The following is a 24,157-nucleotide window of genomic DNA, read 5'->3' as shown; positions in this document are numbered from 1 at the left end:
TCAGAGCGCCAGGTCGCGGGGGTCCAGCAGCGCGAAGGCCCCGTTCTTGCGGAAGAAGGCGTTAATGCTGCACATCTTGCAGGAGACCACTTCTTGCTTGGCCGGGGGGCCTGGGAAAAGACGTCAGAGGCCAGGAATGGGTTTCTGGGGAAGGGGCTTGGGTACAGGAGCCCTGTCTGTCCATAGCTCTAGGTCTGCCCATGGCCCATGTTGAATCTACTTTTTGTGAAGAAATAAAACAGATGTCTGAGGAGTGGGGGCTGTGGAGAGACACAGGTTCTTTCTACCCCTGCTCCCCTTCCAGGGCTTGCCTTCTTCTTTTTTAAGTTGCTCCCCTTGCTTCCTTCCCTCTTAGGGCCCTGGGGAGAATGTGGGAACTTTTGGGGTGAAATCTCAACTATGTTCATCTTCACCCCCCCCCCTTTCTGCACAGGGACTGAAGCAGGAAGGCTAAAGACTGAGTGGTCTCCCTTGAAATTCATGACAGATAGCAAGGGACACTCAGCACCGACTGGCAACCCGAAAACACTTGCTGACATGTCCCTTTCTCTTTACTTTGCACTGAAAACTACTCCCTTGACTAACTCCTCAACCCCACCCCGGCTGATGACCTGTTATTAGCCTCAGAGGAAAAACAAAACAGTCAGGTGGGCAGCCTTCCCAGGAACCCCATCCTACCTGCCTCCCCCTCAGGTCAGATTCAGCAACTCCAGCTCTCCAGGTGAACCCTGCCTATCTCTTGGCTTTAAATAACACATTCTAATGACCCTGGATTCGTTTCTTCAGCTCTGACCTCAGTCCTGAGGGCCAGACTTTCACATAGCGACCTCACTGAAACATCATACCCGCCATGGGCAATGACAGACACCTTCTAGCCCTGTCCCCGTTCCAGTCTTTGGCCAAACACCGGGACATTGCCATCGATTTCTCTCCTTTTTCCTCCCATTTTCAGCCCATCAATCAGTCCCAATGAGTCATTCTCCAAGACATCCCAAGTTGAGTCCAGCTCTACTGCTAAAAATCCCCAGAGTTGGACCCATCATCATCTTGCCAAAATTAACTCAAAAACAGATACCTAACTCACCTGCCAGATTCCACAATTCCCCTTGAAAAGCCATCACCTACACAACAGGGTGATTCTTTAAAGAGGTAAATCGTTTGGGAGACTGAGTCAGGAAGATTGCAGGTTCAAGACCAGCCTTAGCAACTTAATGAGACCCCGTTTCAAAGCAAAACATTTTAAAAAGACTGCGATGTAGCTTGGAGGTAGAATGTCCCTGGGTTCAAATCAAGTACCACACAAAGCAAATCAGTACTCACCTGCTTAAAACCTTCCCTTGGCTTCCCCTGGAACTGGAATAAAACCCAACCCCTCCATCATTTAGCTCTCAGCCTTGAGGGCCTCAGAAAGGCCTTTGCTCACTCCAAGCCACATGCCCCCAACCTCTCATGCACCGTCACTGCCTGGTTCCTTGGAACCTGTGCCTCTTGAACATTTCTTTGCTCTAAGCTTATGGTCTGGAGCCTCAGCTAGAATGTCTGCTCCCTGGCACATGGCAGGTGCGCCACGTTTGTTGGGTAACTAATTCCGGGGAGATGGGGCTCACCCAGCTGCCAGCCGTATGTGAAGCTGGTGGTGACGGGAAAGAGGTAGCGCTTCTCGGGCATGTCCAGCTTTCGTGTGCTGAGGTAGTGGTGGCGCCCCTGGGAGTCATGGGAGATGCCTTCATACAGCAGGGCCCGGGTGGCAGGCGGCACTGGGTACATTTCTGATTGAACGGGCGCCTCCGGAACAGGGCTGGGGGCCTTGGAAGGGACTATTTTGGGGATGGGAGGGAGAAGGACTGAGGCCTTGGGCTGCAGGGTGGGCAGTTTGAGAGGCAGGCGGGCTGCAGCCTTGGCCTTCTGCTTGGCCTTCACCGATGGCCCATACTTGCGGTGCCATTCACAGCGCAACATCTTCTCCCTTAGATACTCCTCCTTCCAGAAGTTTTGCCGCACCGTGTCCATGTTGAGCTGCCGTGACATGGTGCCGAGGGAAGCAGCGGTACCGGTACTGGGGTGTCTGCAGCTGAGGGTGAGCACAGCGAGCAGAGTTCTGCTGACAGTGGGGGCTGCCCTGGGACAGTCACCTGGCAACCATGCCTCACCTCACACAGGGCCAGGGTTCTAGTTGCCCTGCCTTTAGCAGACCGCAGGTGCCTCACTTCAAGAGAACCTGGGGCAGGCCCCCACCCCAACCTCCTGTAGGACCTGGCTAACCTAGAATAAGCGTCTAGGTTTCCTGTGATTTCTGATTCTGTCCCTTGGGCTACACTCCCTCCCAGCCCCATGCAGACTGAGGTGGGACAGCCAGAGTCTAGGCTCGACCAAGTCCCCCATTCCTACCTCTAACTGGTCCTTTTTTTTGTTTTGGTACTGAGTATTGAACCCAGGGACACTCTACCTCCAAGCTATACATCACCAATCCTTTTTATTTTTTATTTTTTGTTTTTGGTGGTACTGGGGGTGGAACCCAGAGGCTTTCTACCTCCGGACTATATACCCCAGACCTATTTTATATTTTATTTGGAAACAGGGTCTCACTAAGTTGCTGAGAGCCTCATTTATTTCTTATTTTGAAACAGGGTCTCACTAAGTTGTTGAGGCTGGTCTTGAACCTGCAATTCCCCTGTCTCAGCCTCCCAAGTACTGAGTTTACTGAAGTGTTCCTCCATGCCTGGATGTTCCTCTTTGATCCACAGAACCAGTCCTTGAGTTATGGCCTGCTGGCCCAGTTTTCCTGGTCCAACTCTTCTGCCTGGCTCTATGGCAGAACTTTTCCATTTTTGCCAATCTTATCTCCCAGTGTGTCTTTTCCAGCACTCAGCCCCAGTTTAGAGAGAAGTGAGAATATTACTTTAATTTAACATTGACAATGACACTGTGTATCAGCACAGGGAAGAGGTAGTGGAGAGAGAAGGCTGGGCTTCCTGTTCCCTAACCAGCCTGGACTTTAATGGCAGAGCCCCAGCAGCTTAGAAGCACCTCACCCAGCCTCAGTGGAGTCGGAAGGGGTGGGGATTGGAAACCAGAAGCTTGAAACAAAGAGGATGGCAAGGCTGGGAGAGGCCTGGCAACAAGCAAGGATCTGAAGGGCCTAGCGCAGGTCTTCCGCGGTGAACATGCCCTTGGCCCTGCGCAGGATGGAGTCCTTGGCGGCGTCATAGGGATGCTCCTTGGATGGGATCTCCAGGACGGCTGGAATGGAGCGCTGGTGCGCGTCCAGGGCGTGCCGCACCATCTCTGCGATGTACTGGTTGATAAGGATGATGCCAATGTCGTCCCGGTTTAGAAACTGCCTGTTAGGAGAGAGAAGAAGGGAGTCCAGAGAAGCTGGGGACAGGGTGGGGTCATCCCTGCCCAAGTAACTCACTTCAAATCATGGGGCTGGACTGTAGGGGTGAATGAGAGCGACCCAGGAGTACAGAAGACGAGGGGAAACACTGCTACCCTAAACTCTTTCTCCATCCTATCCTTCCTGAAGCAATATCATTCCAGAGCTCAGGGCTATGTTGGCTGGGATTGGCTTCTACCTCTGCTGCTTGGAGAGGGAACTAGTAATGAAGATAGGGAGGGCAGCAGTGGATTCAATATGCTGTCTGTGTTAGGAAAGGGGGAGCATACATATACACACATATATAGGAATAGATGTATGTGCCCTTCTGTATGTGCGTAAAGAAATTCCAGAGAGGAAACTAGTAGTTACCCATAGGAGTGAAGGAGGGAGATAAAAGAGGTACAAGGTCTAGGGTATGGGTGAGACTCCTTAACATGTATTTTTAAATATTATTAATTAAAAAAAAAAGCCAGGCGTGGTGATGCACACTTGTAATCCCAGCATTTGGGAGGCTGAGACAAGAGAATTCCAGGTTCGTGGACAGCCTCAGCTACTTAGTGAGACCCTGTTTCAAAATGAAGAATGAAAAAATAGGGCTGAGGGTGTAGCTTGGAGGTCAAATGCCCCTGGGTTCCATCCCTAGTACTGAAAAATAAAATAAAATAAAATAAAAAACCAAGGCTGATGAGACCACTGAAGGCCTCAAGACCTCCCTGATAAGGGTGGGGGGTGAGTCACGGGCATCTGCATGAGCCAAGGACACATGATAGAAGAGGAAGCTCAGCAATGGAGGGAGGAATCACACACTGAGCACTGGGGTAGGTTAGACTTGATAATCTCTACAATCCCTTTTGGTTAGAAACATGGAAAAATTCAAGTTTGTTTTCCTCCCATGACAACGTAGGTGATTTTATTAGACTGCTTACAGATCAGCAGAAGGCAGCCTCCCAGGTCAGAGCCTATCACACCCCAGGCAGCAAGAACCAGTCTCAGCCAGTGGCTCTGGGCCTGGCTGTTTAGGGAAACAGGTGAGTGGTTTATTCCTGAGGCTTGGCCCTGGAGCCCTGCAGGAGGGGGGAGGAAAAGGCTATGAGGTGGGTATCCTTGAGGCTAACTACCAGGACATCTCCCGCATTACAAGGCCCACCTACCCCCCCCCACACACACACACAATTTGAAGCTATCATCCTTGACTCAGAAAGCAAGAAGTGGACTGAAGTATAAGGTCTTAATAGAAAGCCAGACAATCCAGATGTTCTGCTCACTGTGCTTAGGACAAAGGGACATTCCAAGGTAGGCTGGGGCGAGCTGCACCAGCAGTGTGTACTGGCTCAAGAGAAGCAGAAAGAGCCGGGCGTGGTGGCGGAGGCTTGTAATCCCAGCATTCGGGAGGCTGACACCAGAGGATTGCAGTTTGCCGACAGCCTCAGCTACTTAGTGAGGCCCTCTGCAACTTAGTGAGACCCGGTTTCAAAATAAAGAATAAAAAATAGGGCAGGGGTTGTAGCTCGGAGGTCAAATGCCCCTGGGTTCCAGCCACCCCCCCAACAAAACGGTTGGCACTGGGCTCATATCGCAGCTCTGCCACTTCTGACGGGTGTGGCCTTGGGCATATGCCTTAACTTATCTGAACTTTAGATTTTCTCACCTGTAGGTGGGAAAAATAACCCTTATCTTACCGGACGATTCTGAGCCTCTAAAGGGAAATGAGAAGATAAGAGGGCCCAAGCCCACTGTCTAGGCTCACAATGCGTGGTTCCTTTAGGGAACAACTCGCAAAGGAGCTGAGTTCTTTTTTGTAAGGCCTCAGACTGCTCTATCGGGGACCCAGGAAGAGGCGCTGAAGCTGGCCGTCTCCGCCGGATGGGCTCCAGACACTGCGCAACGGCAGGCCCAGGTCAAAAGCTCTGATCCCCTTCATAGCTGATACACGGTCGCAAAAGGGGCAGCCATGGATCTGACAGTTCCCATCCCACCAAGCCTCAAGGGGGAACCTTGGGCGCGAGGCCTCCACTCTGGAAGTGCGGCGGACTTCCAAGGACCAAACCCTCTCGGACCTCGGCCCCAGGCCCCTCGCCCGCCCCTGCCACAGCTCGCGCCGGGCAGCAGAAGGCCCGATCAAGCCTCGCAGGCTACCGTACCGGAAAGTGTCTTCGATCTCATTGATGGTCGTATCCTTCTCCACCACCAGGAAATTAGGGTGGCGGTTCTTGTTCAGCTCCCCTATGCCGCCCAGCAGGAAGCCAGTCACCGTGTCCTCGTCCCCGATCACCGCGATTAGTTTACCCCTCCCCGCCATCCCGGTAGCTGGACAGAGCTCTCGGGAGTACCTGTAGTCACCGAAGCCCCGCCCCTCGGCGCGACGCCGTCAGCCACGCCTCCAGACATGCGCAGTGCCCCGCGCCGCCTCTTGGACATGCGCAGTAGCAGCAGCAGGGCTCTCTGAATACGCCTGCTCCACAGGGAGAGAAGCCGGCTCCTGAGGACTACGGTTCCCAGAAGGCTGTGCGGCACAGGCCCCTCCCGTCGTTCGCGGGTTCCCTAGTCGACTCCTTGGTTCGACCTACGTTTTGAACCATAGTTGTTAGACGCCCAGACCCCGGGAAAGTAGGCACTTCCTGGCCTCTAGGGCAAGGTCTGGGTGTGGGTCGTGTGTGCGTGCTCGTAACCACACAGTTAACCATTACTCAGTACGCGTTCAGTTAGTAAAGAACTGATACTGTGAGAGACCGAAAGAATCAAGGGAACCGGCAATTCCAAAGCGTGTTAATGGCTAACACTTGAGAGGCACACGGAGCACGCGCCCGTGGTAACTAACCCCGGGAGAGGGAGCGCTCAAACAACGCCTCCCCCAGGCCGGGCTGGTGGCGCACGCTTGTGATCCCAGCAATTGGGAGGCTGAGAGCGGAGGATCGCAGTTCGCAGACAGCTACCCTCAGCTACTTAGTGAGGCCCTCTGCAACTCAGTGAGACCCGGTTTCAAAATAAAGAATAAAAAATAGGGCAGGGGGTGTAGCTCGGAGGTCGAATGCCTCTAGGTTCCATCCCCGGACCCACACACACACACAAAGGGCTGGGTGTGTAGCTCAGAGGTAGAATGCCCCTGGGTTCCATTCCCAGTATCACAAAAAACAAAACAAAAAACAAACAAAATAAAAACACGTTTTCCCAAGAAGCACCATCTATGCTGAGGACTGAAGAGCCAGCAGGATGAAGGGGACAGAAATGGCAAGAGGGTGTTCCAGGCAAGAAGGACAGCATAGTTTGCGGGCATTCGGGAAAAGTTATATCTAAAAGTTTTTTCCGGAGAAGATTTCCTAAAGCCACTGAAGGATTTTTATTTTATTTTTTAGGGTTCTGGGGATGGAACCTAGGGGCATTCTACCTCTGAGTTATTCTTTTTCTCTTTCTTCCTTTCCTTCTTTCTTTTGTTCCTTCTTTCTTTCTCTTTCTTTCTTTCTTTCTTTCTTCCTTCCTTTCTTTCTTTACAGAGTCTAACTAACTTGTGGAAGCTGGCTGCAAACCTGTGTCCATCTGTCCCAGCTTCAGTACTGGGATTACAAGTGCGCACCACCAGGCCCAGCCACTGAAGGATTTGAAGCAAAAGTGTGAGATGGCCAGACATGCCTTAGAGTCATTCCTGGGACTGTGCCGTGTGCAAAGACAAGACTGAAGAAGGGGAAGTGAAACTGGGAGGCTATTTGTGGCAAGAGAGAACAGTAGCAGGAACTGAGGTTGTAAAAATGGAGACTGTGGAGAAATAGGTAGAGTTGAGAGATACTTAGAGCTAGAGTGGTCAAAACTGATTTTTGGATTGGATGTGTTTGAGGAGCAAGGAAGAGAGACTAGAGTTACTCATAGGCTCTGGTCTGTTTAAGCTAGATGGATAGGAGTAACATTCCCAAGGGCGTACACTCAGTGAGATTTACAGGGTGGAGAGGAAAGAGCCCTCTTCTCCTCCCTTTCAATAACCCTTGTACTGGGCACGTGGTCTGTGAGTTTGGAGTGCTTGAGGCATCTTCCTGGTCTGGTCTAGTGGTAGTATAAATGATAGGCCTGGAGGGCAGAGCATGAGGGAGGGTGAGAGGAAGGCTGTGTGCTTCTGGTCCAGCAGCACATTGGCAGAGAACTGGCCCTCAGTGGCCACAGGTGGCTGGATGCTTAAAAGAGGGACCCACCTTCAGGGAGCTTGTCAGGTAAAGTAAGAAGCTGGGACAGGGTTACTCCTCCTCCAATCATCATTTATCACCAGTGGCCACAATTAGGGCCTGAGGATACAAGACTGATAAAACCTGATTTCTGTCCTCAGCAGCTCTCTTCAGGACAGGTGAGAAATCACGGGGGAAGGCACAGACACACTCTAAAGAGAAGTTCCTTTGAAAGGGGCCTGAGGAGTGGATCCAGAGTGAGGCAGAAAGGGAAGGAAGAAACTTAAAGGGGAATGAAGAATAGATAGGCCACCAAGTAAAGAGGAAAAGGAAAAGCTGGTGTCTTCTCTGGCAACCCTGCCACCAGACGCCTGCAGGCTGGTCCACTGCTGCGGGATCCATCAACTGAAGTGTGTATTTGTCCTGCTGTGCCACCGAGCTGGCTCATGCGGCCATTCACACCTGAACTGGATCTCTCAGGGACAGGGGGCGTAGGCTGGTGGGAGCGGTCTGGTCATAGATGAAGGTAGAAAATGTAGCCAGAGATGTGCCCCAGGGCAGCTGTGGGGGTTGGGGTGCCGACCCAAGAGGGAAGGAATGGGTCCAGGAGAGCTTCCTGTTGGTCAGGATGATGAGGGTGGAGAGGCAAGAGTGTTTCTGGGCAGAGGCCCAAACTGCAGCACAGGTGCCCAGGAAACTAGAAGCCATAAAGGAACGGTTTGTAGGAAGAGGTGCGATGGGGAGTGAGCGCCCTGCAGACTCACACAAGGGCGCTGGCATCTGAAGAGGAGGGAGACCTCTAAGAGCCATTAACCAGAGTGGGACATAATGTTTTTAGTGGGATCCCCTCTGCCTGCAGCAGGAGGGCCAGAAGTCTAGTTCAGAGGCTGGCGTAGGAGCCCAGGAGGAGGCCTGAGCAAGGTCAGGGCTGGAGGTGGGGATGTGGCAGGCTTAGGGTGAAGGTTCAGGGTTCCCAGGTGGTCCCGCCTGCCTCTGAATCTACGGAGCCAGCGCTCCTAATCTGAATACTGTGCAGCAGATCAGGTTGGACTGAAATGGACCTTCTGGGCAGTCTTCCAGAACACAGCGTCCTCCCCTGTCACCCACCACCCTTCCAGCTAGCTGAGGACCGAGACCCCACCCCCACCTATCTTTCAAACTCTCCACTGACATTGTAGACCTCAGGCCTGCCCCAGGCCCTTCCCCCTGCCGAGGGGACAGCCATCCAGCCTCTGCCTCCCTGGGCCAGGAAGAGGCCAGCTTCAGAGAACACCAAAAAAAACAGCCACACCTCTGCGACAGCCGCACTTTATTTGGAGTTTTCCACCTATGTAGCTCCCAGCGGAGCCACATGACATGTGCAAAAGTCCCCCCAGAAAGCTGGGCCTCGCAGTGTGTAAAAAAAGGCCCCCCATGGGGCAGAGCTGTGCAACCCTTAAAAAAAAATAAAATAAAAGGAGAGAGAGAAAAATCAGTCTCCAGGAAGCCGGGCTCAGGCGGAAGTGCACACCGCTCGGGGCCAGTCCAGCGTGCCTCTTGTTCAGGGTCTGTATTCTTCTCCGATTGTGCTTTCTTTTCCAAGTGTTTTACACTTTGGGGTAGTTACCAGAGGGGCCAGACGCAATCCTCAGGGTCAGAGCAGCCTAGCCAGCAGTGTGGTTTGAGGGTGACCTCACACACGGATACCCCCAGCGCCACGCTCCCCACTAGCTTCGCCCCCACCAGAAGGGCTTCCCAGTGTGCCCAGTGCCACACTCAAGGGAGGACACTGCCTTAGGGCACAGTGGGTGGGAGGCTGTGCCGTTCAGGTCACACCCAAGACAGGCATCGGCAATGTTAGATTCTGTGCGTGTGCATCTGGGTGTGGCACATTTTTGTGTATATGTGTGTGCATGTGTGTGTGTGTCTGGCCAGAGGTGGGGGCCGCGGCTGGGGGAGGCACTTCTGGGAGTCAAGGCACGTTGACTTTGAAGGGGCTTCCAGGGACACTTTCGTCGCCCCACTTGACAATGAGGATGTAGTCCCCTTTCTCCTTGACGGTGTAGGTGACGTTGTACACTCGGTTCCCCACATGCTTCACGTACACCTCCTCACAGGGTGTCTTGGGTCCGTGAACACCCACCATCATCATGTTGGTACCTGGAGAGGGAGGCACAGAGGGACAAACTTGCACGAGGGCCCGGGCTGCTCTCTGCTCCCACCCACAATCCCGCAGACAGGCCTGCCCCGGGGTCCCCCTGGAGCCTGCCTGCTTTGCTGCAGTCCACGGTGAAGGAGTTCTTCTGGCCCACAAAGGCCTGGGACAGTCCTGGGCCCCGAGTCACCACCTTGCTGGCATCCGAGGAGAACTTCGGGATGGAACTGTAGCTGGAGCCGCGGCTTGACGATGACTTGGTCACAGTCTCTACCAGAACTGTGGATGTTTCGTGAAGGCTGTGGCCTCCAGATAGCCGGGGACCTGAGGAGCAGCGTGGGTGACCATGAGGCTGGCTGGCAGGGTGTCCTGCCCTCCCCTAGGAAGTGGGCCCTTGGCCAGCGCCGCACACTGGGCCTGCACCCATGCCCCACCCTGTCCCAGCTGTGGCATCTGAGGAGCCCAACCCCATTCCAAACAAATGCCCGTCACCGCTCTAATTCATGCTTAGCCCTCTGGCTCTCCTCTGAGGGCTTCATCCCTCATCCTTTGGCCTCTGTCTGGAAAATCAAGTTAATTCACAGGGTATGACTCTGGCTTTAAGAAGGAGTGTGCACATCCAACAACATCAAAAAGGGAAGCTGGCTAAATATTTATCTTTTTAGAAGCAAGAAAGAAGGAAAGCCAAGAGGAAGAAAGGCCAAAGCTTGGGGAGCCACTGCAGGTAAAGATTAATCAGGTCCTAGTATGTGTGAGGCCCTGGGTTCACTCCCTAGTACTGAGAAAATTAATCAAGTGCTGAACCACAGTAAAGAGTTAGAGTGGGATTTTTAAACATGATTATGCCTAGCCGGGCATGGTGGTGCACACCTGGGAGGCTGAGACAGGAGGATCACGGTTCACCGCCAGGCTCAGCTACTTAGTGAGGCCCTTTGCAACTCAGTGAGATGCTGCTTCAAAATAAAGAATAAAAATAAGCCGGGCGTGGTGGCGCACGCTTGTAATCCCAGTATTTGGGAGGCTGAGACAGGAGGATCACAGTTTGAGGATAGCCTCAGCTACTTAGTGAGTCCCTTTGCAACTCAGTGAGCCCATGCTTCAATATAGAGAATAAAAAAATAGGGCTGGGAAGCCAGGCATGGTGGCTCACGCTTGTAATCCCAGAAGGCATGAGGCTGAGACTGGAGGATCGCGGTTCGTGGACAGCCTCAGCTACTTAGTGAGGACCTCTGCAACTTAGTGAGACCTTGTCTCAAAATAAAGAATAAAAAATAGGTCTGGGGTTATAGCTTGGAGGTTGAATCTCCCTGTGTTCCATCCCAAGACCTGCCCCCCCCTAAAAAAAAATAGGGCTGGGGTCATAGCTTGGAGGTAGAACGCCCCTGGGTTCCACCCCCAGTATTGAAAAAAAAAAAAAAGATTATGCAGACTCCACAGGATAGGAAGCTGCACAATCCAGGCCCCCTCTACTCCTGGCAAATTGACCATGATCTCTGAGTACTGACTTATGACCAGATGCGAATGGCCACTGGAGCCACCCATGCTGGGCAGTGCTCTACACACAGCACTCACCTGTCACCTTAGCTTTGAAGGGGCTGCCCACGATGTGCTGGGGGCCACCATACTTGATGGCAATGAGGTAGTTACCGGGGGCCATGGGAGTGTAAGTGACCACGTGGCCCTCAGGACACTCCCGACAGTCTAGCTGCACCTTGGAGGGGCCGTCGATGGTGACCGACAAGGCCCCTGAGCCTGCATTCAGGGTGTTCACGATGAACTCTGATGACACACCTGGGGGCCAGAGGGAGCGAGGCTGTAGGGCGGGATGTGGCCTGGAACAGGGCTGCCTGGACAGCTCTGCAAGGACTTGGGAGCCCAGGGAGCATCCATCCCACTCCCAAGCTCCAGCCACTTACCAGTGGTGCCCCCCTCGAGCCCAGGACCGTAGGCTGACACCAAGCCTGGGTCCCCGGCCTGGCTCTGCTCCCCAACGCGGATCTTGAAGGGGCTCCCGGGGATGTGGGCGCCATTGAACTTGACATCGATGGAGTGGACGCCGTTCTCGTGGGGGATGAAGCGGATGGTATGCTTGTCTGTGGGGCAGAGGGTTGGCCAGTGAGCTTCCCTACCCCTTCCCAGGAGGTCCTGGCCTGGTGTGGGGTGAGGGGCAGGGCCACTCACCACTGTCCAGCTCGGAGACGTAGCACTCCTCCACGGCACCGGAGGGCGTGTGCACTCTAGCATCAATCACGCCCCGCGCACCGTTCAGCTGCACCGCAAAGGACGCTGGCTGGTTGACCTTGAGCCCGGTCTCCTGCAAAGGCCACAGAGGATACTCAGAGTCCTGGGAGGCCAGGGCTGGATCGGTCCTCTCTGCAGCCTGGCACTGCAAGCCCAGCCTGAGAGTGTCACCTCCCAGGCCCCCACCCTGGTCACTGCTTGCCATCCTGGAGGTGGGAAGGGGCACCGGAAGCAGAGGCCGGTCTGCGGCCCTCTGCATGCACCTGCCATGGATTGGGTACCATCCTAGTTGTGCTGGGTACTGCAAGGGATAAGGGGTGCTGTGTCCCTGACCTCACTGAGGAGGCAGAGGCCTCGTACTGTGTGAAGCAGGGCTGGCTGCTGCGCCCTGAGACTTGGGTGTGGGAAGCTGCATGTGGAGCTTTCCTGGGAGGAGGCAGGCCAGGGGTGGAGGAAGAACGGGGAGGGAGAAGTGAGCCTGACTGGGTCGAGCCTGGCTCTAGAGTTGGGGAGATGCATGAGGGGGCCAAAGGACCTCCCTGGGGCAGCTGGGGGGCACGTGAGAGACAGAGAGGCAAGCCTTCTCCCAGTCCCTTACTTAACGCGCAAGCCACCTGCCGGTGTCCCCTGAACTCATGCCGGTGTGGCTTGATAAGGGCCTGCTCAGCACATATTCCCATGTGATAGAAGGAAAGCAGGCCAGCAGGAGAGGGCAAAGCTGACCTTCGTAGCCAGGAGTGGCCTCGGCCCAGCTCCTGAGGCTGCCAGCATCTATTAAGGAGCCCTCGGGGCCTCTCTGCAAATCAGCTCACTCTTATTTTGTATTGATTTTACGTATTATTTTTTTGTGTGTGTGTGGTGCTGGAGGTCTAACCTAGGAACTTGGGTATGCTAGGCAAGCGCTCTACCATGGAGCTGCACCCCCAGCCCTATTTGAGCTTCTGAAGAAGCAGAGCAAACGGTAAGAAGGAAAGTGAGAAGACAGTGGGGATAGGGAGATGGACCTGGAAAAGGGAGAAAGGAGGCACAGCGCGCAGAGCAGTGCATGCCGGAGGGACCCCGACACTCCTCCACGACCCTGCCCGCTGCTGTGCAATGGGGGAGAGGGGCTTCCACTGCCTGGCCCTTCCAAGGTCAGCGCCCAGTCCCTGGCCATGCAGGCCTGCCGTCTAGACTCTGGCACAGCGCACACACCTGGAGGCTGGTGACTGTGAGCCGGCGAGCATCATCCGAGAGGGAGGCCACGGGCACCACAAAGGGGCTGTCTGGGATGTGCTCATCGTTGAACTTGATGGAGACCTCATAGTCACCTGGGGAGGGGGGACAGTCAGTGCAGGTCCCAAGCCCTCCCACCCCAGCCTCATCCCAGGGCGTGGAGGGAGACCCCGTAGGGAAAGAACAGGTGCCGGGGAGGGGAGTCCTGCAGCCCCAGGCATCTTCTGCCTGATCATCCAGCAGAAACCCAACCTGGCCCAGCCTCACCGCAGCATGTACCCCTACCTGGCTCTTGGACAACATAGGAGACACCACAGGAGCCATCTTTGCGGTCCTCAAATGCAATCTCCGCTTTGCTGGGACCCTCAACGGCAATGGACAGGCCCCCGGCCCCCGCTTCTCGAGTCCAGATGCTGAACTCAGCTGTATTCAGGGAGGCAGGGCAGGAGTGGCGCTAAAGCACCCCTATACTGGCTCGGCCGCCCTGCTTCCTACCTCCTGCCCGGCCCCTGCCCCTCACCTGGCACGCCGGCCACACCTCGCTCCAGCCCTGTGCCTCCAGCCCGCACCTTGTGGGCGCCGCCTTCACCTAGCGGCCCCACAGTAAACTGAAAGGGGCTGCCAGGCACGTGCTGGCCACGGTACTTGACAGTGACCGTATGGGGCCCCATCTCCTGGGGCACAAAGCGCACACTGTATGCGCTGTCTTCTCCCTCCACGATCTCTGCAGCTTCGATCTTGCCTGATGGGCTGGTCACCTGCGCAGTCATGTCCTGAGAGCTGGCCTCACCTGCAAGGTTGGGGGCAAGTCAGGGTGGCGAGGGGCCCCAATCTCCCCTCCCTCCTCAGTGAAAGCCCTCCTCCCTACAGACCAGCCCCAGCTATCTGGGGTGAGTCAGCCACGGTGGGAGGTGGCTGACCTCACCCTCCCATCCTGTCTCAGGGGACAGAAGGAAGCCCCAGCCCATCCCAACACCTCCTCTGCTCACCCTCCTGCTGCCGGGTGATGCTGCCGAAGGAGCCCAGGCGCTCCCGGCCCAGGAAATCCCCGAAGACAGCAGGGAACGGGTCCCCGCCGACCTGGGTGGACTCCTCCACCCGCACCTCGCGCTTGGTCTCCCCGCCCCGCGTCTTGCTGATCTCCGTCCGCTCTGTGCGGGTGTATGTGTGGCTGCTGCGTGTGAAGGTGCGTGTCAGGCGCTCCTGGGCAGACACCATCTGGAACCAGTTTCCTGCGGGTTGCCGAAGGAGATGAGGAGTGAGCTTGCGGGATGGAGGCCCCAAGGCAGGCTCTGGGCTCGCAGTCCTCTCCCTGCCGCCCCGCCTCTCCCGGCTCTACCTGGGATCTTGAGGTTGAGGTCGCAGGTGCTGCCGATGGTGGCGATGGAAGCCGCCTGTCTGCGCCGGGTGATGCTTTCCTTCATGCGGCCCTCGCCGGTCACCTTCACAGTGAAGGGGCTTCCTGTGGGGGACGGGAGGGTCACCACGAAGGCCCACCCCAGCCCCGTACAGTCCTCGCACAGCCTCCGCCGCGGCCTTACCAGGCACGTGCTTGTCAGCAAACTTGATGTTGATGATGTAGGTGCCGGGCTCGGTGGGGCAGTAGGTGACCTTGCACGTGCCGTCCGCCATGTCCTCGCAGTTGATGTCCACCTTGCTAGGGCCCTCGATACTCAGCCCCAGGCCCCCGTAGCCTGGGGGGAAGCGAAGGACATGGCGTACTTCAGTATGGCGCTGTACTGCTGTCCCTGCCCCAAGCTGTAGGCTCGGCCCCAAACGGGTGCCCAGCTGGTACAGTAACCACCAAGGAAAATGGAGCAGTGGGAGGTGGAGGGGTGAGCCAGGCACCCCCCATGGGCCATGAAATAGGCCTTCTGGAAAATTCTCCAAGACAGTCCTCTTGGATTCAAGTGAATGTGGGAAAAACTCAGGGTGGCAGAGGTTCCTCTTAAAAGTAAGAAAACCAACAAGGAATATTCATTTTCCCCCTGAATGGGCCCCCCAATTCTGAATTCCACTAGCGACTGGGCCAGGAAGTTCAGGGAGGAGGGTGTGGCCAAGGGGGGTGCTGCACAGCAAAGAAGGACAGGGCCCCATCCAAGGGCCAAGTGGAACAGGGTCTCTGGGGCAAGAAGTACCTGCATCGCGAGTGTCCACGATGAACTCCGCCACCTGGAAGGTGTGTCCCTCGGAGAGGCCCTTGCCCCAGACCCGAACCTTGCTGGCGTCGCCGATCTCGGACGGCCCCACCAGGATCTTGAAGGGGCTGTTGGTGACGTGCTTGCCACTCTTGCGCACGCTCACCACATGCTCCCCGACCTCCTTGGGGGTGAAGGAGATCCCTGCGGAGAGGGGGCATCAGGCGGAGCATCCCTCTGGGCCCCCTCCCCACGAGGTGCCCCGGGGCCCCCGCTCACCGATGTGCCGGTTGGGCAGGCGCTTCAGCAGGCAGGGCTCCTCGTTGCCCGAGGGGGCGCGGATGCTGGCCGTCAGCTGGCTCAGGTCACTCTCGGTGATCTTCAGCGACACATCCGTGGAGGTGCCTACGTTCAGCTGGGACGTCCTCATGGAATCGTCACCTGTGGGGCAGTTGGGGCATCGTGCCGTGTGACTCCCGGAAGGCCCTGCCCTCGTGAGGCCGGGATGCCCTGGGCAGACCCTGCTGGCTTCGGCAGAGAGAGGCGCCACCCTGGGGCATAGGGAGCCCCAAGGCCTAAAGGGCAGGCTCTGCCTTCACATTAGCTGCCAGCAACCACGCAGGGGCCAGTGCCCCAATTCCTTGGTGGCCCCCTCAGTCCTGTGGGGGCTAAGTTCTTAAAGGGATTTTTGTGTATGTAACCAAGTTATACAATGTGGTGGAAACAAGACCACACAGGCCCCCTTTTACTTGCTGTGTGGCTCTGATCAAAGTGTTTAGTGTCCTTGGGGCCTGTTCCCACATCTATCAAAAGGGATGTCAATACTCTAGATTCTTTTATTTATTTATTTATTTATTTATTTATTTATTTATTTATTTATTATTTACTTTTTTGGCGGTACTGGGGATAGAACTCAGGAGCCTTCTACCTCTGAGCTACACCCTCAGCCCTATTTTATTTTATTCTCATTCTCTCTCTCTCTCTCCCTCTCTCTCTCTCATCTCTCTCCCTTTCTCTCTCTCTCTCTCTCTCTCTCTCTCTTTCTCTCTCTCCTTTTCTTTCTTTCTTTTTGGTGGTACTGGGGGTGGAACCCAGGGGCTTTTCTACCTTCAGGCTATACTCCCAGACCTGTTTTATACTTTATGTGGAAACAGGGTCTCACTAAGTTGCTGAGAGCCTCACTAAGTAGCTGAGGCTGGCTTTGAACCTGTGTGATCCTCCTGTCTCAGCCTCCCAAGCGCTAGGATTACAAGCATGCGCCACCACGCCTTGCTTTATTCTTTTTTTTTTTTTTTTTTTTTGGTTGTACTGGGGTTCCTGGAAACCCTTCTATCTCTGGGCTACACTCCCAGACCTATTTTTATATTTTTTTTATTTGGAAACAGGGTCTCTTAAGCCAGTGCGGCTGGCTTTGAACCTGCGTGATCCTCCTGTCTCGGCCTCCCAAGCGCGGGGATTACAAGCGTGAGCCACCACGCCCGGCCACTTTATTCTTTATTTTGAAACAGGGTCTCACTGAGTTGCAAAGGGCTTCACTAAGTAGCTGAGGCTATTTTCAAACTGCGATCCTCCAGTCTCAGCCTCCCAAATGCTGGGATTACAAACATGTGCCACCACACCCAGCTCTTTTTCTTTTGTGGATGGAACCAAGGGGACTTCAACCTCCAAGCTACACCTCCGGATTATTTTATATTTTATTTGGAAACATGGTCTCACTAAGTTGCTGACAGCCTCACTAAGCTGTTGAGACTGGCTTTGAACCTATGATCCTCCTGTCTCAGCCTCCCAAGTACTGGGATTACAAGCGTGTGCCACCATACCCAGCTAGCCCAACTCTTAAGAATAATCATAAAAACAAAATGAAATCATGTCTTTTAAAGTATGCTGGATGTTTCTTGTCTGTTGCAGAGAATAGTGTCCCTTACATTTATCCCAAACTGCCCTTCTCCACCCTGGGGGGCCACTTCCCAAATGCCCAGAGTGAACTGGACATGCTGGCTTGCACGCAGGTTGTACACTGTGTGTGCGTGGTGGGTCGTCTGAACCCGGATGTCCACCTACCCGTGATCTTGGCTGTGAAGGGGCTCCCCGGGATGTGCTTGTCGTCAAAGCGCACGATGATGCTGTAGTCTCCAGGCGCGGTGGGCAGGTAGGACACGGTGCAGGTGCCATCCTTATTGTCCTTGCAGGTGATCTCTGCCTTGGATGGGCCCTCCACAGCCAGCGACAGACCCCCTGTGTGTGGATGTGGGGCTGAGGCCAGAAGTCCTGCCCTCGCCCCAGCTCCTGGCTCTTCACCCAGGGGCCTTCAACCTCTGAGCTACACCTCCAGACTTATTTTATAAAATATTTTATTTGGAAACAGGGTCTTGCTAAGTGAGACCCCTGCCTGCACCTCTCCTTACCTTCCCCAGCATCCTTGGTGACGATGGTAAAAGTAGCTGGCTTGTTGACCATGCCGTGGCTCAGGCCTGGCCCGTAGGCACTCACATGGCCGCTGTTGATAGCGTCCACGTAGAACTGCAGAGGGCTCCCTGAGGGGGGCAGGGAGAGAGAGAGACAGGCTGGGTCAGCACAGGGACAGAGGCTGCCCACCTGGGTCCCCAGAGCCTCCCTGCTGAGCCTGCATCTCTGCCCTAGGGACCTGGCTCAAGGAAGCCTGCCAACCGCTCCGTCAGAAGATTCCCCAGAGCTTCCCACAGTATCCGCACGTGGCAGGTCCTCCATAAATACTTGTTCGAGAAGGAAGGAAGGCAGAATGACGCGGATGTCTGCTCCTCCCGCCCAGCCCATCCTAGCCTGACCCCCACTTACCGGGGATGTGGTTGCCGTCATACTTGATCCCCATCTGGTGCAGGCCTTTTTCGGTGGGCGCGTACCTCACCGTGATAGTGCCATCCTTGTTGTCTGTGATGTTGGGCCTCGCGGTCTTCCCGGACGGCATCCGCACCTCCCCTGCAGGCAGGCAGAATGACATGGGAAACCCAGGTTCCTCCCACCACAGACCCTGTTGTCCCAGAGGCCCTGCTCCTGCGTGACCGTGCTTTCACCACAGGGGCCAGGCATGAGGACCCAGCCTGGAGCAGCAAACGAGCTCTGAGCAATTCAGGGTTGAGCCTGAGTTCTAGTTTTGCCCAACTTGCTATGTGACATTGAATAGTTCACTTCCCCTCTCTGAGACTTAGTTTCCATCTCTAAAACAAGATGCTCGGCTTGGAAGATAGTCCCTGTAAGCTAAGCCCTTGTGCCGGGGTCCCCAGGGCAGTACCTGTGAGCTCCCCTTTCTGCACAGTGAAGGGGATGACCAGGTTGAAGGGCCTCAGCATGGACTCCAACGGCTCCACAGGCACCACTGGCTCCTCTGTGGCCTGTGGTGGGTGAGAGGGGATGGTCATTGGCTAAGGGAGACCTGAGCTTGTGACTTGCCTCATCAGGACAGTCAGCGAGAGTGAGGAAAGAACGAGATGGTTAATGGCAGAGTCTGAGCCACAGGAGAGGTGTGCCAGCTATAAGAGAAGGGCTGCTGTGCCCACATTAGGGCTCCGTCTGCCCAGCCTACTGCCCGCCTGCTTCCCAAGAGGCTCCCAGTCTGCGTCCCAGCCCTGGATGCAGAAGAAGAGAAGGGAGAAATGAAGGCAGGGCAGGAGGAGGAGGGCGAGTCCCGCTGTGGGCAGCGACAGTACCCAGTGCGCGGGGCAGGCGCCAGGCCGGGAAGGGGCGTAGGGCTGGCGCAGCTGCAGCACTTCAGAGGGCTCCTCCACGTGGGGCAGGGGGTCACACGCCTGGGGAGGCAAGGTATGGGGCAAGGATGTGGCTACCCACAGGGCCAGAGCTGACTCGGAATGGCCCAGGGACCTGAGGTCCTGGGTGATGTCTCAGGTGTTCTACCTACAGGGTTAGGCTCTGTGGAGCCTGGGACAATGGCCTGAAGGGTAGAGAGAAACACAGCCAGTTCCTCCACTCCGGGAGGCTGCAGGAACAGGAAAGGCTTGATTCTAGAGTACTCTGGCCTCAGGAGCCACTGGACATGGGGACAGGTTCTGGGGTCCCAAGGGTGGGGGCCCCACCTCCCAGCCACTGTGGAGATGTGGCGGCCATGCAGCTTACCAGCACATGGAAGGGGCTGTTGGGGATGTGCTCGCCCCCAAAGCGGATGGTGATGACGTACTTGCCCGGCTCGGGCGCTGTGTAGTAGATGTCAAAGGTACCATCATGGTTCTCAACCACGTCCACATCCAGCTCCGCCCCATCCGGCGTGGACACTGTGCAGGTCACCTTCCCCTTCCCTGCGGCCTTGGCGTCCACTGTGATCACGGTCTCCTCTCCGATCTGGATTCGGGGGCCCAGGCAGGCACCTGCCCCGTGGGAAAGCCGAGTCAGGAGCTGCAGGGGCGATGCTCAGCCCTCTCCCTTTCCAGGTGGCCCCCCAACCCCCAGTGAAAGAGGACGGCACTCACCCAGGCCATGGCCTCCGATGGACACTGGGAAGAGAGAAGAGTTTTAGGCCACGTGGCACTCAGGATGGGGCTGGGGGGCAGGTGTGGCCCTCAGTCCCTTAGGGCCTGGGCTGGGATTATAGACATGCTCTGAGCAGGCTGGACAGTGAGAGGAAGGGCGGGGATGTGGAGTGGAGTGGAGTGGGTGCCCACCTGTGACGAGGCACTTGCTGGCGTCCCCAGTGGGCAGGGCGTGGATGCGGAAAGGTGAGTAGGGGATCTCATCCCCACCATACTTGATGGTGATGGTGTATCGGCCACTCATGTCTGGCAGGTAGGACACGGTATACGTGCCGTCACCGTTGTCTCGGATATTGGCCTTCTTGGGCTTACCCTCCGGGTCCTGGAGTGGGAAGCAGAGGTCAGGGCCTGCTAGTGCCCAAAGCCTGCCCGGGAGGTGGACCACACGCGACTCACCAGGATCTGGACAGTGAGCAGCCCCTCCCCAGCATCCCGGGCATCGATGGTGAACTCCACGGGCAGGCTGGCGGGGACGCCGGACGCATTGAGGCCGGGGCCACTGGCCCGCACCTTGCTGGCATCGTGGGCAGGGAGCACCTTGATCTTGAAAGGGCTTGAGGGGAGAAGGGCTGTCAGTTGGCTGGGAGGCTGGGGGGCCCTTCTCATCTCAGGCATGGAGTCCTCCCCACACGTGGGCAGGAGGGCTGACTCCGGGCCAGGGAAGGGGAACCAGTTCCCAGGAGCCAGGTCACACCCTGAGTCTTGAGGAAGATCATTTGGGAAACCCTTTGACACGGCCTGAGCAGTATTTTTTCCATTCCCAGGAAGATGCTATGGTTTGTTTAAAGAGAGCCCAAGAGGCTGTCTCTCAGGCTGCTAGACTTTCCTCAAGTGCCAATTTTCATGTCAAAGTGCCTACGGCTGTGCCACCCAGAGGATGGGGCATCCAGACTGGATGAGGCTCAGGAAAGGGGGGCTCTCCCCCAGCTGTGGCAGGGACTGCAGGTATGGCCCAGGAAGAGGACCTGGAGCTCAGCACAGAGAGCCCAAGGCTGGTCCTTACCTGCGCGGCACCTCCTGGTCGGCATACTTGACAGCTACCGTGTAGGGCCCATCAGTAGCAGGGGTGTAGTGCACAGTATGGGTGCCGTCTCCATTGTCCCGCACCTCCACAGGCTCGGCCACACCTGAGCAAGGGAACGGGGTCAACAGGGCCTCCTGGTACCCTGCCCTGCCTCCCTCCCACCTGCCCCCAACATTTTATACCTGTGGGGCCCAGCACGGCCACCTGCAGGGGGGCCCGGCCAGCCTGACTGCAGTCCACTGTAAAGGTCTGGGGTACCCGGGCCCTGACGCCGGCCCCCAGGCCTGGTCCTGAGCATTTCACCTTTCCAGGGTCGACCACATCCTTCACGGGCACCCGGAATGGACTCCCTGTGAGAGGAAGGATATCAGCCCCTCCCCACTTGCCTGGGTCTCCCTGATGCTGAGGAGGCAGGGAGGAAGACTTCCCTGCCTCCGAGATGCTCACAGGGAGGCCAGACCAACGTGAAAATGCTTAGGAACTTGCTAAGAAAGCATTAACAAGAATAAATGAACTTCGCTCTAGAACAAGGCTGGGCAAACCTCACTTGTTTGGTCCACAGGCCAGAGAGAAGGCCCATCTAAATAAATAAAACGTTAACATTGGAATCTTTTTACAAATAAGATATGTTTTCGGCATTGTGGCTGACATAAGTAAAAAGCACCCAATTTCCTTAGGCCAAACTTCTGCAATGACCAAAGCCATGGCACGTGCAGGCAGCACCCTCAGGAGCGTGGAGCCCAGGTGGACAGTGAGAGCAAGAGGGTGCAAGGTGAGTGTCCCGCCAGCTGGCGACAGTGGCTGGTCCATCTGGGTGACCTGCGTGACCGAGGCTGGCGCCCTAGGCCAGGGTCTCTGGGAATGAATGGAGGGGCTGTCACATTGAAGGCCCACTGCCCTGCCTCTTGGCCACACTCAGCGCCCAGGCTCCTGCCCTGCCCCGCCCCCTCTGCAGGTCTCCACACCTAACTCCCCTCCAGCACCCCCCCCCCCCGCTCATGGAGCAGGCACCCCTCTGTCCTCGCCTTCTCCGCACACCTGGGATGGGCCGTCCCCCAAAGGTGATGTTGACATCGTAGTCTCCAGGAGTGAAGGGGATGTACTCCACGGTGCAGCTACCGTCCTTGTTGTCCTTGCAAGACATCTTGGCTTCTGAGGGGCCCTCAATGGCTAGGCCAAGGCCCCCAGTGCCAGCGCCCCTGCAAGATGACACCCCCATCAGCTCTGCTAGGGCCGCTGTGAGGAGCTGGGTTAGGGGGGCAGGCTTCAGGGGGGCAGGAGAGGAGTGATGCGCTACAGGGGTCGATGGGGATACCGGGGAGGTTTGCTCCTAGGTCACCTCCAAAGGAGGATGGGGTGGGTGTGGCACGGACACAAGGACAGTGGGAAGGGCAGGTGGCTGAGATGGAGGTGGCCACAGGTCAAGGTCAGGCAAAGGGAAGGATACCTGGTTTCCACAGTGAAGCGGTTGGCCTTGTTGACCAAGCCGCCCTCCAGACCTGGCCCGAAGGCTCGGACGCGGGTGGGGTCGCAGCCCTCAGTCACGGCCACTCGGAAGGGGCTCTTGGGCACAGCTACCTCGTCGTACAGCACCTCCACCAAATGCATGCCTGGAAGCCAGCCGCAGAGTTGGTCAGGGAGCGCCTCCCCCACGTGGTCTTAGATGGAGCGATCAGCTCCCCCGGCCACCTGCATCCACCCAGCCTGGCCCCTTACCTTCTTCGAAGGCCGTGTACTGCACTCGGTAGGTGCCATCCCCATTGTCAGTCACGTAGGTGTCTGTCTTGGCACCCGAGGGGTTGAGCACGCGAGCTGTCACGTGGTTGCCACCTGTGGCTGTTAGGGATCTTGCATCCACAGTGAACTCTGTGGTCACCTCTCGCAAGACACCTGGATCCCAGAGAGGCACGCTTGGTATGTGCCCAGCCTGCACCAGTGCTTCCCCTCCCCTCCCCTCCTCTGTGGCGGTTCACTCCGGGGGCCCAGCCACCCTCTCTGTGCCCAGTCTGGGCCAGGCCGTCTCCCACAGCTTCTGCTTTCACTCTCTTCACCATTTAGTGACATTCTCTGCCCATCAGCTGCCCCACCACGCTGTGGGCTCTGGAGGTGAGCCTCAGGCTCACAGGCCTCTGCCTGGCCCAGGTCCAGCTCCACAGGTGTCCATTCCACCACCCAACTCTGTCCCGCTCTGCCCAAAGCTTACCCTCTACCTTCCTCAACAGGGTTCTTTTTTTTTTTAATCATTTTTTTAATGGTACTGGAGATCAAACCCAGCAGCATTCTATTTTCAAACTACACCTCCAGCCCTATTTTTATTTGGAAATAGGGTCTCACTAAGTTGCAGAGGCTGGATTCAAACCTGAGATCCTCCTGTCTCCACCTCCCACGTGCTGGGATTATAGGTGAGCACCGCCACACCCCTTTGGACTCAGGGCTGTACCTGGAGCCCTCCTTTCAGCTCAGCCCTCAGCTCTGCTCCCCTCCCTCCATCCCTCCTGCTGACAACCCAACCTGCTCCTGGACACTTGATGGCTGCTGGCTCTTCCTCTAACTCACCGTGTGGCTCCACACCGGGCCCCGAGACCTTGATGCCACTGGTGTCCACAGCTGGCTGCACGTGGACGCGGGTGGGGAATTTGGGAATGGGGTGCCCGCCATACTTGATGGTGATGGTGTAGGTGCCGGGGAAGGCGGGGCTATAGGTGATGTGGTAGGTGCCGTCTGCATTGTTGTGGATCAGCACTTCCGCCTTGACGCCGGCATCCGACAGGATCTCGATGGTCAGCTCGGCCTCGCCCGCCTCTGAGCAGTCCACAGTGAAGGTGGCCGCCTCCCCGGCCTTGCCGCGCTCCAGGCCCGGCCCGCTGGCTCGCACCTTGCTGGGGTCAAACACGGGCTGGATGGTGGCCTTGAAGGGTGAGCCAGGGATGTGGGCTTCGGCAAACAGGATGTTGATGGTGTACTCGCCCGGCTCCGTGGGCAGGTAGCTGACGGCACATGAGCCGTCCCCGTTGTCCTGGCACTCGATCTTGGCCTCGCAGGGGCCCTCCACGGTCAGCCCCAGGCCACCTGTGCCAGCGCCCTTGGTGTCGATGGAGAAGGGTGCGGGGCTGCCTACCAGCCCGCCCTGCAGACCAGGGCCATATGCAGAGACCTAGGGGGAGGAGCAGGTGTGTGGGCCTAGTTAAGCACCTTCAGTTGTAGGTACTCCAGACTGAATACTTGTTTTCTTTTTTGGGGTACTGGGAATGGAACCCAGGGCTGGGGATGTAGCTCTACCACTAAACTACATCCCCAGCCCTTAAATTTTTTTTTTTTTAAATTTTGTGGGACAGTGTCTCACTAAGTTGTCCTGGCTGGC

The 24,157-nt window shown here is 56.4% G+C and overlaps 3 protein-coding genes across 4 annotated transcripts in view; all 3 read right to left on the bottom strand.

Annotated features, from left to right (window-relative positions):
- SPMIP1 (sperm microtubule inner protein 1) lies at window positions 1-2,028 on the bottom strand (the record flags this gene model as incomplete). Its single annotated transcript, XM_080701958.1, has 2 exons — window positions 1-110; window positions 1,608-2,028. 2 exons carry the CDS (start codon window positions 2,026-2,028, stop codon window positions 1-3), a joined length of 531 nt encoding a protein of 176 aa, XP_080558084.1.
- Window positions 2,029-3,139: 1,111 nt separating this feature from the next.
- ATP6V1F (ATPase H+ transporting V1 subunit F) lies at window positions 3,140-5,678 on the bottom strand (the record flags this gene model as incomplete). The annotated part of the gene is made up of 2 exons (XM_080701904.1): window positions 3,140-3,341; window positions 5,521-5,678. The coding sequence occupies 2 exons, from the start codon at window positions 5,676-5,678 to the stop codon at window positions 3,140-3,142; spliced, it is 360 nt and encodes a 119-aa protein (XP_080558030.1).
- A 3,800-nt stretch (window positions 5,679-9,478) lies between these two features.
- FLNC (filamin C) overlaps window positions 9,479-24,157 on the bottom strand; it is a gene marked incomplete at its 3' end in the record, with an annotated part of 28,317 nt that continues 13,638 nt past the window's right edge. The window contains exons 21-48 of one of the 2 annotated variants that reach the window (XM_080701649.1): window positions 23,353-23,950; window positions 22,513-22,686; window positions 22,244-22,406; window positions 21,835-21,995; window positions 20,979-21,146; window positions 20,776-20,899; window positions 20,169-20,325; window positions 19,905-20,094; window positions 19,713-19,736; window positions 19,363-19,610; window positions 18,939-19,037; window positions 18,524-18,623; window positions 18,070-18,210; window positions 17,661-17,789; window positions 17,317-17,490; window positions 15,535-15,696; window positions 15,256-15,459; window positions 14,659-14,811; window positions 14,457-14,579; window positions 14,107-14,349; window positions 13,638-13,907; window positions 13,403-13,540; window positions 13,097-13,212; window positions 11,843-11,975; window positions 11,578-11,754; window positions 11,234-11,452; window positions 9,776-9,985; window positions 9,479-9,666 (exon numbers count right to left, since the gene is read on the bottom strand). In XM_080701649.1, coding sequence (XP_080557775.1) covers window positions 9,479-9,666; window positions 9,776-9,985; window positions 11,234-11,452; window positions 11,578-11,754; window positions 11,843-11,975; window positions 13,097-13,212; window positions 13,403-13,540; window positions 13,638-13,907; window positions 14,107-14,349; window positions 14,457-14,579; window positions 14,659-14,811; window positions 15,256-15,459; window positions 15,535-15,696; window positions 17,317-17,490; window positions 17,661-17,789; window positions 18,070-18,210; window positions 18,524-18,623; window positions 18,939-19,037; window positions 19,363-19,610; window positions 19,713-19,736; window positions 19,905-20,094; window positions 20,169-20,325; window positions 20,776-20,899; window positions 20,979-21,146; window positions 21,835-21,995; window positions 22,244-22,406; window positions 22,513-22,686; window positions 23,353-23,950 — 4,986 coding nt within the window. The remainder of the gene's footprint in view (window positions 9,667-9,775; window positions 9,986-11,233; window positions 11,453-11,577; window positions 11,755-11,842; window positions 11,976-13,096; window positions 13,213-13,402; window positions 13,541-13,637; window positions 13,908-14,106; window positions 14,350-14,456; window positions 14,580-14,658; window positions 14,812-15,255; window positions 15,460-15,534; window positions 15,697-17,316; window positions 17,491-17,660; window positions 17,790-18,069; window positions 18,211-18,523; window positions 18,624-18,938; window positions 19,038-19,362; window positions 19,611-19,712; window positions 19,737-19,904; window positions 20,095-20,168; window positions 20,326-20,775; window positions 20,900-20,978; window positions 21,147-21,834; window positions 21,996-22,243; window positions 22,407-22,512; window positions 22,687-23,352; window positions 23,951-24,157) is intronic. The other variant, XM_080701650.1, reaches the window with a different exon arrangement.

This window comes from Muscardinus avellanarius (genome assembly GCF_963383645.1).
Source record: "Muscardinus avellanarius genome assembly, chromosome: 9".
Classification (NCBI taxonomy): domain Eukaryota; kingdom Metazoa; phylum Chordata; class Mammalia; order Rodentia; family Gliridae; genus Muscardinus; species Muscardinus avellanarius.
This window is presented reverse-complemented; position numbering and strand designations above follow the sequence as displayed.